Source organism: Poecilia reticulata, chromosome 3, assembly GCF_904066995.2.
Source record: "Poecilia reticulata chromosome 3, P_reticulata-male-v2, whole genome shotgun sequence".
Taxonomy (NCBI): Eukaryota; Metazoa; Chordata; class Actinopteri; order Cyprinodontiformes; family Poeciliidae; genus Poecilia; species Poecilia reticulata.
Genome location: NC_088832.1, coordinates 6541215 through 6553663, shown reverse-complemented (window position 1 = coordinate 6553663; position 12449 = coordinate 6541215). Strand labels below are relative to the sequence as shown.

Genomic DNA, 12449 nt, shown 5'->3' with positions numbered 1-12449 from the left:
ACAGTTTGCAGGCCTGACGCTTTTTTAAAAACGCAATATAAAAGCAATTGCTGCTCACCATTGAAATAAGAAGAGGGAGTTCTAGAGCTAGTTTGAATTCATATATTAAATCATCCTGCCAGCATATGGGTCGGTCTCATTGTGAGAGTAAGCAGTTCAAGGAAGCAGGATGGCGAATTACCCCCTCCCTCTGGGTGGGTGCAATCAGAGCCTATAATTACACCTGAGCACTTGCCAGCTCATTCTCTGCTGTATGTTTGCTAAACGGGAGCCAAGAACCTCCTTCCAGGTGAGCCCTCCGGTTGACATGTTGATCCCCGTTGGCTGAACCGTGGCTTTGATGTGATGCGCCGGCTAACCCGATTCCCCTCAGTCACCTTTTCAAACGATGAGGAAATGCTTCGTCGACTAATTTCCCTCCAAACATCTAGATGCTTTTTAAAGCTTTTGCATTTCCTCATTGCTGTGGCTCTGAAACGTTCGTGTTTGAGGTTGTGGAGGATCCTCCAGATATGCACGCTTTGTTTTCCTTCACACCACAGAAAGTTGTGAATAAACTAAATAAATGGGGAAAAAAAACTACCTCTCAGTATCATGCACACCCCAGCAGAACACACCCAGTGATGCAACTTGCAGAAAACACCAGATGCTTCCATTTGGTTTGCATAAAGGTTCAGCTCACAGTTTCCTTGTTGCTTTTTATACGGCGGCACAGAAACCCGTTCGTCTGGTTTGACATTCAAATGATCAGTCTGTCTTCAGGGTTTCTCTAAATGTCTTTCTTCTTTTATACCTCTTCAGTCATCAGGCTACTTTTAACTAAAGAGAGCTTATTAACTAAAAACAACACCTTTTAGAGCCACATTTTTCCTTCAGTCAATCAACTTTACTATTCTTCCTCCACATGTGCATTACAAGGTAACTTAAGGTTAAGACACCAACTTGTCAAATGAGTTGTGAAGAACCCTCAGCGCAACGTGGAGGGACGCTTTTAACATCACTACAATAAGAAACCATCATCGATTTGTACATTTCAATGTGAATCAAAGCAAAAAAAAATCAACATATGAATGGAGACCAATAGTAATTGACAATGAAAATGCAGCCTTTATAAATGCCAATAAAAAGATTGGAAACAGCAGGTGTAGACATCTTTATGCAGCTAAACACTCCGGTTACTTTACTGTTTATGATTGTTTCTAAACCTGAGGTCAGCAGGAACATGTTCATAATAAAAAGGGATCATGAAGGGCCTCCTTACTCTGCACTCTGATAGACGTCCACTGAGCTGTTGAGTCCTTCCAGCTGTCCCATCAGCAGCTGCAGGTTGGAGTTGACGTAGCTTAGCTCCAGAACAACCATCTCTTTAACCTTGTTGTTGTTTGTGGCCCTGCAAGGAGCAACAAACGAGAGGACAGACAAAAGCAAAGGATTAAACGGAGGATAAAAGGATACACATGCAGATAGTAATCCCCTTTAAAGTAAGGCCCGAGGCAGAACGGGAAAAGAAAACATCTATTAGTGGGACTAAAGGTTTTTGTGGCTGAATATTAAAACAAATCTCTCTCTTCAAGTAATTTGGACCACAGAACAGTCACTATGTGGTCGGCTCTGCAACACATTTACTCTTCAACACACACAAACACACACTCACTCACACAGTGTATACATCCGTCTTCACAAGGATTTTGTATTGACTTCAATTCTTTCTATAGCCTAACTTTAATGTTGTCTTGTTTTGTTGTATAATTTTAGGTGATTAATAAAAACTTAAAACTTCACAGCAAAATAAACTTAATGAGTGAAATAATTGGTGATGAGCAGTTGTGCTTCTTTGTGAAACCAACAGTAAAGGTTTCGCTGCATGTGAGAGATAAGGTTGCCCTAGCAACTTAGGGTTGCGTTGCTCTTAACACCCATGAAGCACCACTCTGCGTCTTTTTGTAGGAAAGAATTTATGTTTCACTGACAGCCCTCTTAAAACAAAAACCAGCACACTGGGCCAGATACTAACTGACAATCGCATCCTGTCCAGCCATCTTATCTGCATGACCGTAACAGAGAGGATGGATGTGCTAAACACACCTAAAAGTGTGTGACAAGTGATTAGGTGTTGACAACTTTAAAAAAAATGCAGTGAGTTTTGGCTAAGAACCAGAAAAAAGACACTGTACATAAGCACTGCTACGTTTTCAGTCTGAATGTTTTTACTGTAAATTATTTTCAATGACAGTGAGGCGTTTAAATAATAATAATTTCAGTAATCATTTTCATTTTGAAACATCAGTAAAACTTTTTTTTTTTTTTAAGTGTAACGTCACCCCTTCTGCCAACATAAATACCCGCTGCTCATTACAGTAAGGCTAGAAAGATGTTTGAGGACACTTCTTATATCTGTTAATACTATAAGACTTTATACTTTTCATTTCAGCCCACCAACAGCTTTTTTTTTTAAGTCTTCGGTTTAGGGGGGAAAAAAACTGGGTTGAAGAGGTGGATGTGCCGTGGTTTGGAAAAAAGTGATGCAGCAAACCTGACCATAAGCTGTTATTAAAATGCAATTTCAATATCAAATATCACCCAGTAGTGCGTGGGAACCAGACAGGAAGCCAGCAAGTGTGGCTTTACACAAGGATTTTCCCCCCATCCTCTTCTCTGGAAAGGCCGTTTTATACTTTTGGCACCTTGACATTATTGTCTTGAGGAAAAGATGCCAAGCACGGATAGAAAACAAAAGTTTGTAACTTTAAACAGGGCCACACACGCAATCCTTTTTATCCGTTCTCCTGTGATAAATACCTTCTAATGCTCCTTAATAGCTTTTCAACGACAAACAAAAACAATCCTGGTTCAAATTTTAAATGAAACCTCATTAAAAGATAAGAGTTGTGGGTTTAAAAGTGAAACAATGAAAGAAAGAAGAAAAAAAAGAAAGAAAAGAGAGAAACTGGTCAGACCAGACAGACTCCACCTGTTGCTGATTGGGAGAGGAATGCAGAACAATGGAGAAGGGGCAAAAGAAAGGTGTACTGATGTAGGCCAATGACAAACACTGTCACCTAGAAAGTACCATGGCAACGTCACTAAAGGTTGAAACTTTTACAAAAAAAAATTATTTATGGCTTTATTAAAGTCTCTTTGAGACAATAATCAAAGTCGATGTCTAAACTTTGAGTATCCGGTCATGCAAACACACCCAGACATGGACAAAAGACGTCCCACTACGCCCAAAATATAGCACAGAAAGCCTTAGAAAACCAGGAAGAATACCTGCAAGTCAGAAATAAGCACAGGATGTTCTGTGTTTAGAGTGGTTTATAGACGGACGGACACATGGACAGACAAGACAGACAGACAAGACAGGCAGTCAGACAGGATGTACACAACGGCCACTTGCCCCAAGCCTTTGTGTCAGTAAGTTATGTGAGGTACCAGAAGAATGTCAGGCCTCTGCAGGTTCCAGACAGGTAAAGTCAGACCTTTACCTGTAAGCACTGAGCCTTGTTTATCTAGACATCACATAGTGGCAGTAGTTGCTACATCAGATAATTCCCAGTGACTTTGTCGCTATATTAAGACGAAAAACAAATCGGCATCGGCCAAATTGGGAATTGGTGGGTGAAGGTTTTTGAAAGCCCTACAGGGAACACCCCAGCCTAGTGAATTCACAGTGAAAAAAGACTTTGGGTTGATCATTGTCAGTATCAATGTGATTTTTAACAATCAAGTCAGATAAGACACAAAAGAATGAAAAGCTATTTAAAAAAAAAAGGAAACTGTATTTTCTACCAAGGTACGCACTAAAGTTCAGCTCCTGGTTATTTAGTTTCCAGGTTTCTTACTTTTCATTGTTTTGGGTACAAAAAGGGATAACTCAGAGGTGACTTCTGCAAATACCTGGAAGCTAGACGGTATCAATACAGAAATGCTGCTGTTTTTATCTGTTTGAATGTTCAACTTCTGTCCGTTACAGAAGATTTAGATTTAGAAATGTTGACCACCTTTTGGAAATCTCAGAATGAAGCTAAAGGCCTGGATTCTCTAAAAAACACACAGGGAGATGGCTCTTCTGATCGTCAAAGATAACTGCACTATTTGTGAAATAGATTATGCAAAGTATATCTTAAAACATCAAATTCCAAACCATTGTCTTTGTTGCAAATTAACAAATTTGCAACAACAGCTTTGTTTGAAGAGTGCAGTGATAGCTGCAAAAGCAAAGATGAACAGTTGCTTTTTTTTGCTGTTGCAAAAGCAGAAGCTTCAGCTACTGTGTCTAGACTTTTGACAGCTGAATGTTGCTGGATCAATAAGCTTGATTTTCCTCGTTATGATGGAAACCTTCTGCCAAAAACAGCAAAGAACACAAGGTGGATCCAACACAGTGAACCAGCAACAAAGCTACAAAACGCTTTATGATGCATAAAGTAATTCACATCAGATGTTTTCTACATTCTTTTTGTCATTTACATGAATATATAGAAGAACAGACTTTCTATTCGTCAGATGTCCAAACTGTCTTAGGATTTTAGGCTCCGATTGTATTATTTTAAACTGTATTCATGGCATACTCAGGTATAACTGAATATCGTCATGTGCAACACATTTTTTTCTTTATTTGTGAAAATATCAGTTTTATAGGCATATTTAGCTATAAAAACTTTTAGCAATACATCTCATTAAAATCAACTGAAAAGCGTCAAACACTCAGATGTGGGAAACGAATATAAAAATTACATTTCTGTAAGTCTCTCTCACTAAAAATGAGAAAAATACACTCCTACTACTTACGTGCTTGTTCGTATTTTTATCTCACGACCACTCATAAATTCTGACTTAAAGGGAGTTTAAATGATTTACAGTATTTAATAGAATACAAAGATAGTCAGATGGCTTATTTTGAGGACTATATAAAATAAAGAATAAAGGTTTAAAAATATCTTGTGGTTTATGTTTTGGGCAGAAAAGGCACAGTGTGTGGACTTGTTAATGAATTGATTGTCATAACTAAGACAAAATGTTAATTTAAAAAAAAAAAAAGGAAAAAAAAAAATCACTGTATTATGCAGGGTCACTGGTAATATTAGATCTTCCTTTGGTTCTACAGAAGAAAATCTGTATCATCCCAAAACAGGAAAATTGGCGTAAAATATTAATTTACACTAATTAATATGTGGATGAAAAAACATTTCAAGTTGTGTGTTTTTCAAAACTCCAATCTAAATCAATCTTCAAACTTTCCTTCATAGAAACCCATGTTGTGTAGCAACAGGAGAACATAACATTTAAAAAGAGGGAACAAAACCAGGAGTGTGATTGGAAGGAGTTTTTTGGTAGCCTGATCAAAGCAGCAGGTTCATGAGCAAAAATGTTCTCTCTCTTTTTTTTCTTCTCTTTAGTGTGAATCACAGTGACTCTTTGTTTTCAGGCTAAATGGAATGCTCCTGTTTCAGAGCTTTATCCTCCAATCCCCGCAATGACAGAGGAGTGCAAGGGGTGCAGCCAAGCGCGTCAAAATGGAAAACAAGTTGGAGTTTACTTGAGTTCACTTATGCTACAAAAAATTACATAATTATTGCAATGTCCACCTTAGGTGACACATGCAAAAAAATCAGAGTTTGCATGTGTCGCCGTTGCCGGTGAATTTGGACTATTTTTATCCTGATAGACGAGCGCTGTGCAATGAACCTCGCTTTGTGAAGACGCGAACAATCCATGTACAGTAGTATTAAGTAGTGCATGCATGTGTGTGAGTTGGACCGTACTTCAGCAGATTCTCAGCTCCGGCCCTCATCCTCATCTGTTTGATGATCTGCTGGTTGAGACTGGCTCGCTGCTTCTGCAGTTTGCTCCGTCCGGTCTGCGCGAGCGGGTTGCAGCCCTGGAGGAGAAGACACGGAAACGACAATGACAACTCAACCAAATGCTGCCTTCAAGCAGTTCTTCCCCACCATTACATTTCTGCCCGCATGATTGCGAGTCATTATATCGTGCAGCTTTATTTGGCACCTGTGTGTGGTTTCTCATCAGGGTGTTAACACTCAGAGTTATGAGCACAGGAACAATAAAATATTCCAGCAAAGTTTCTTTCATTTCTTTAATAGAAGTATCATCAAGGCACAAAAATACTAGTTTCAGGAAACCGCATGGTTTTGCTTCCTCATCTAATATTTAAAAGTATTTTTCTTTAATAACTGATAAGATGATAAATGTAAAAACGGATATTTCTATCACACTGTTAGAATCTCATACTGGCACTTCCCTATTCAGCATACACAATAGAGGTGTTGGCTCCATTATAATTTGCCTTGCAAAAACAAGCCTAGTAGAGAAACCAGTTAACCAGTCAAACCAGTTATCACAACAGACTTAAAGAATGCAATTAGGTTTATTCATAAACACCAAGTCAAACTGGGAGACAAGAAACAAAAAAGGGCCCAAGAGGTTAAAAAAATGAAACGTCTATGATTTCAAAGGTGAGTTCACTGTTTTTCGGTAAACAACCGATTCAGTCTTTGACTCAAGCATGATTCAACCCAAAAAGAATTTCAAATTTCACAGGTGTCCTTTCATTGGAAGCAAAAAATAATAATAATAAAAAAAGCTGTGATGTTTTAAACATGTTTTTATTCAGTCAAGTGCCTCTTATACTGTCAGCTGCCCAAAGGAAGTGACATCATTCTGCTGGAATGGATTGTTTCTACTCATTCTTGTTATTGTAAGTGCAGTTCTCAGTGAGGGCTTTTCCTCTGACTGTCCTCTCAAATTCTTTACACTCAAGTCTGAGTCATGCTGCGATGACAGAGTCTGTTTCAGAGGTTTTTGTGAAGGGACCGAACAGAACAGCAAGGTGGAAAGGGTCACAAAGCTCCAACGAGGCTAGCACTCGACCAAACACCACGGCCAAAGCGCAACGTGCCTATTGAGGTCACAAGATTGGACCAGTGCAAACACTTCAGTGACCTGTAGGTTTAATAAGTAACTGTGTATTCAAATGACTGCACTGTTTATCACTCAACAGAGGCGTACCGAAGACGTCAGGCGCCGAGCTATTCTAGGAGCAGCGGCAGGATGACAAAACGCGACTTGACAGGGTGCGCTCTGATCGTGACACACTCTCCTTCCATCGTTACGTCTCAGGTGGGGCATGTAACAGAACTGGGGAGTGGCCTGAGGCAGATGGTTGCCATAGCAGTAAGTTTCCGTCGTTTGTATATAGCACAAAATAAAACGTCACTCACCGTCTGTTGTCGAAGTTAGCAAGTAGTCACTAAGCAAGCTGTAGGATATTGGAACTTGATCTGCCAACATTCAAACTATCCACTTTTTTTTTTTATTTCATAGGCAACAGATGTAATATTTTTATAAAAAACAAAAAAACAAAATGGAGAATAAAACATTAAATGTGGCCGTTTTCAAGGTTCTTTTTAAATTATGTTTTTTAGTACAAGAAGCTTTGGGTTAGGTAGCCAACCTGCAGTTGATGACCTCCTAACAGACATGATATCCATATTTTTCTAACTCCAATCTCAAAATAGTGCCGCAGGGTGCTTTCACACCTGATAGTCCAATGGACGTGCTTGGAATGGGGACCAAAATTGCAATATTTGTTACATTTTAGGTCTCTGCGGTCCACTTTCACCCTATTGTGTCAAACAATCCAAACAACAATCCTGTGGTGGCGCTGCACCAAGAACTACTCAAGAAAGAGCCTCAGAAGAAGACATGAACGCAACTTCCTTTTTCACAAAATTAAACAAAAATGAGGCAACATCAGATTTTAGAGGTTGTAGGATTTCTCTTTTGTCTTTGGCAAAAACCACAAGCCATTTCTCCCACTAGCACTAGACTTTCACGGGTTTCTTTTGGTTGCATTTACCCAGAATGCCCAGCACTATAGACTGCTACTGGTCTCTGGTCTGCTTGGCATTCACATATGCGCTACAGGCCACTTCAACCAAACAGAGACGTAGAGTTTTAAGCAGACCAGAGTTTGCTTTTTTAGTCTGCAACAGTTTTTGATTGCACGTTTACACCTCCCCAAACTAACCGGACTTTCCAGGCAAACAAACTAGAGTTTGATTGAAGCGGAGTAAACTGGGTTGACATGAACATACCCCTAGTGAGGGTTTGTTCTGATAGGATAACTTTTTAAAGGCTTGGCCACGAGTACCCCACCCACATGCCTAATTGAACATCAGTGACATAAATCACTTTTCGCCATGTCTGCCTCCATCTTTATTATCCCCGTTAGTCCAACTAATTTCCTCGACCTGCTGGGCTGCCTGAACAGTGCAGCCTTTCTCCGCCACTGTGCTACGCACTTAATTAGAGCAAAACACAAAGGGCCTCCCAGTCCAGCATCATATCCATCACACAGAAAATTCACTTGCTGTTGTATAACCGAGGTTTCATAAAGAACATGTGAAGCAACGTATAATGAGATAGCTGGTTTGCACAAGTGGTGATTAACAGTGGTAATCTGCCAAGAGGGGGCTTCAGGCATGACCCAGTTTCGAGCTGGAACAATCCGTTTCTTGCCGGTGTAGATTAGGTGTGCTTGGTATTTTTATTGTCGCTTGGTACATGTAGAGAAAACTAAAATCATAGGATTTGCTAGTCTTAATTTGGAGTAAATTACTGTACAAATCCATTGTTGATTATTGCTGCCCCCTGACCCCCATTAGGCCGTCTCCACCGTGAGCAACGCTTGGAGGGAGCAAATGTTTCTCCCAGAAAGGGAAGCTTGCTTGGTTCTAGAACCAAAGCACATGTTGTCAATTTGTGTCTGTGGTCTGGCTGAAGGAGAGCCCCAGGCCAGATGCTACGTCAATGCTCTCTCTGGCCAAGGAGGATGAAATGAAGAGCAGAAACATGCCGATTCGGGGGTTTTGTGCTGCCATCTTTCCATCCTGCACACATCCAGCCGGCCTTCAGCCAGCTGGAAGCCAAACTACGGACGGCCCCGAACCGCGACAGCTCCCTGGAGTATCGGTCAGACCCAATGAGGTTGTTAAACACTGCAACTTATTTTCACCAAGTATAGAGAAAATTAAAAAAAAAAAAAAACACTGAGTTCCACGGGGGCAGAAATTTGACTCAGAAGTTTCCTAGTTGTAAATCTCTTTAAGAAGGCCAAATGAAAACATGTGGATGTAATTGTGGTTGACATGAATCTGCAAACTCTTTAATACTCAATGAAAATGAAATTTAAAAATCAGAAGAAAAAGGAAAAGCAAAGAGTGAGGATCATAATGAAAGTGGAGCTCAGGCTCCACATTTTAAAAGGCATTAGAATGTTTGGCCGTGTCCTGTGGCTGTACCAGCCCCTGACTCCCACTGACCTTTTTATAGACACAGGAAGTCTCAAACCAGACAGCGTTCAAAAGTGGGATTTGGACGGATTTAAAGACACAAAGGCTGTGCTCAGATGCCCATCTAAACAAGCTTGCCCTATGAAAACACTCGGGAACATGTGGAGTGCTCAAAGGCTGACCAAACTCTGTGAAAACACATTAGATAATAACTCAGCTTACCAACTGTCTCTCCTACAATCTCAGACTACACAAAACCCAAACCTCCAGAAAATGCTACTGTAGCCAGTGCTGCAGCTGGGCAATTTACCAACTTTAACGTCAAAAAACCAGAAGATGAAAGTGCTGTCTTTTGTAGCTGATGAGGTAACCAGCCACATTTAATTATTTAGATGCTGCCATTATAAAGAGCACCTACCACATGTTCAGCTGTTGATTACAATCAATTAAAAGGTAAATACTTTGATAACATTCCTTAGAAACAAAACAATCGGTCAAACGGCAGAAAAAGAATGTAAAGAAATTCTTGATGAAACTGAAATTATGTGGACAGGAGTTCATAAGGGAGCTTTTAGACCCGTTGCATGTTTGACAGAAAGCAGACAACTGATAATAACTAGCCATCCAGTTTCTCAAGACAAAGCTATTCCCAGAAGAGAACACACACCCTCTCTCACACACACACACACACACACACACACGCGCGCGCGGTCTGTTTGCGCAACAGACACACAGGTGTCTGTTTGTGCGCAAACAGACACCTGAAGCTGACAGCCCAGTGGTTTCTTCTGCTGTTGGTGACAATTCAGGATTGGAAAAGACTAGAACCAGTAGTTATCCATTCAAATCAGTGTCTTTTGTAGCTGTTTTGTCATCTCCCACACATAATCATTAACCATGGTGGTGCATTTCTTTTTTTTGTTACATGACAAATATACACCGACAGTAAAATAAATACAGTATTTACTGTAAATACAGTATTTACTTTAGTGTCAGTACAGTACAAGATTTTCACAAAATACAATGTTTAAAAAAAAATAAAAATTATTAAACAAAACAAAAAAACTGAATTTTCTTCTTGTTTGTTTTTGGGTTGATGACATCACAAGAAATGGCACCCATCAGTAAATACTATGGTGGGAAAAGCAACTTTTGAGCAATTTCAGCATAGATTTTCAAGTATACATTTCTGACTTGCGTTAGGTTTTCAACCTTAAGAGTCTGAAATGAGGTCGGGTTCATACAACCTCCAACGTTTTGAGTACCCTGAATAACGAAACTGAAGGGAGATAATGACAATTTTCATAAGTTTAATGGGTAAAAATCTGTTTAAGTTCCTGATTGAATTTTTATGTTTTTTTGTTTAATCTATGTGGTATCTGTGCGCATTTACTCCTGGTAAGCTTCCCCAAGACCTTTGAAAATGACACCCATCCATTCTAGCCTGACCTGGTATTTAATTTCATGCAGCGCTCCCCAAATAACTAGAACATTTTGCTGAAGTCATACAAAATTTAGGAAGAAACATTTAAAGGGGGAAATTAATTAAGAACTTGTGGGAAGAGGGGGAAACAACCAGTTTGGTTGGGCTATGCCTTATGTGACGTCACTAGAGGCACTTTAGCTGAGGGGGATGAAATTTTTCTTGATTGAATACTAATTTCCATTAAAATTTAGCAAGTGATTGAAAAAAATTATCACACTGCATCATTTAACAGGTGACAAGCAATGTCGAAAGTGAGGTTGGTTGATTTTAGAGAACTGAATGGATGGTAGTTTTAAAACGCGTCCAAACTGTGGGGAACAACACGTCAAAGACAAGCTAGTCTTTAGACTCCCTGGCATTTCTTTATATAATGGAAAGCAAGCACCTCATTTAAAGACCTGAAGCCAAAATGGACGCGTTTAAGTTAACAAAATCCGCAGCTGCCATGGTTTTACTCAATATATGTAGAAATAAACTCGTGCGTTTGTTGAAAAACTAAACTCACCTTTCTAAAATGTTTTCCGTCTCCTCCGCTGTCTTCAATGCCGTTCGGTAAAAGTGTGTCCGTCATTCTGAGGGCAAGGTTAAAACGAAGCAAAACAAGACAAAAAATAAAAATAAATAACAATAAAAGCGAGCTGAATAAGAAAGCAGCGCGCTGCTGTACAACAGGTGAGTTTCGTCCTCGCTCAAACCGTGTTCCTGTTGCTCTGTCCTCACTCCACCCAGCAGAGCAGTTTTCCAGCAGGAATAGCAGACTCCGCCCAAAAATACTGAAGCGAGATAAGACACGGGAGGATGGAAGAGGAAAAGGTCACCGGAAGTCACCTGTTTCCTTCAGAAGACGTACACCTCATTACAATATTACGGTAAGGGAAAGAACCGCAAAACTAGCTTTAATCCACAGACGGTGTTGCTAGCACAAAATTACCGTGCATGTTTATTTGTCTCGAGCAATATATTAGAATAGCACACCTAACTTTTAATGTAATGGGTTAGCTTTTAAAAAATCATATTGCGAACAGGTAACACTAAAACTCTGTTTACATCATGTCCGTTTTTCTAGAGACGCCGTTAACAAACTTGTTTTTCCAATTACTTACGAACTAATTCAACAATGCTGTGAATGAGTTAGCCTCCAGTTGTTTCACCTTGTTTTGCAGCTTTTAAAGCCCCGTAGAATGGGTAAACCTGATGGAAATTATTCCACGTGGGACGACTTTTTTTTCCCCTGCCTTTAAATTAAATGTTGATTCACAAATTGTTCAAAGAGTTGTAGATGGTGATGGCTGTGATCAGCTCCTGTAGAAGTCTATGTTACAGCAACTTTGACAAAATCTCTGACTGAAGACATTGAGTAGAATAAAAGTTTCATGAAGAGAATGTTTAGGGTTGTCCATAATTTTCTTGATTTTATGACAAGTACTTCATCTCGGGATTCTGACTTTTTTTTTTTCTTCTGCTCTTCCAATCACCTTTACAATCGAGGTGTACTTCGATACACCTCGCCTATATTAAAAAATCATTTAAATTAGTCCTCTCGTCCAGTAAAACTTACATTTCTGTCATTGAAGCTGGTTGCTAGCAGGTGCCAATCTGAATTTAAGTCAGATTTGTTTTTTTGTTTCAGTGGCCCTAATCCTTTTCTG

The 12449-nt window shown here is 39.6% G+C and overlaps 2 protein-coding genes across 3 annotated transcripts in view; one reads left to right on the top strand and one right to left on the bottom strand.

Moving 5' to 3' along the window:
• Nucleotides 1-11513, bottom strand: part of rhpn2 (rhophilin, Rho GTPase binding protein 2) — a 32080-nt gene extending 20567 nt beyond the window's left edge. For both annotated transcript variants that reach the window (XM_008404865.3, XM_008404866.3), the window contains exons 1-3: nucleotides 11306-11513; nucleotides 5766-5881; nucleotides 1262-1390 (exon numbers count right to left, since the gene is read on the bottom strand). In XM_008404865.3, coding sequence (XP_008403087.2) covers nucleotides 1262-1390; nucleotides 5766-5881; nucleotides 11306-11371 — 311 coding nt within the window. In that variant the 5' untranslated portion in view covers nucleotides 11372-11513. The remainder of the gene's footprint in view (nucleotides 1-1261; nucleotides 1391-5765; nucleotides 5882-11305) is intronic.
• Nucleotides 11514-11580: 67 nt separating this feature from the next.
• slc7a10a (solute carrier family 7 member 10a) overlaps nucleotides 11581-12449 on the top strand; it is a 32060-nt gene continuing 31191 nt past the window's right edge. The window contains exon 1 of the mRNA XM_081604992.1: nucleotides 11581-11669. The gene's annotated coding sequence lies outside the window, so the exon portion shown is untranslated. The remainder of the gene's footprint in view (nucleotides 11670-12449) is intronic.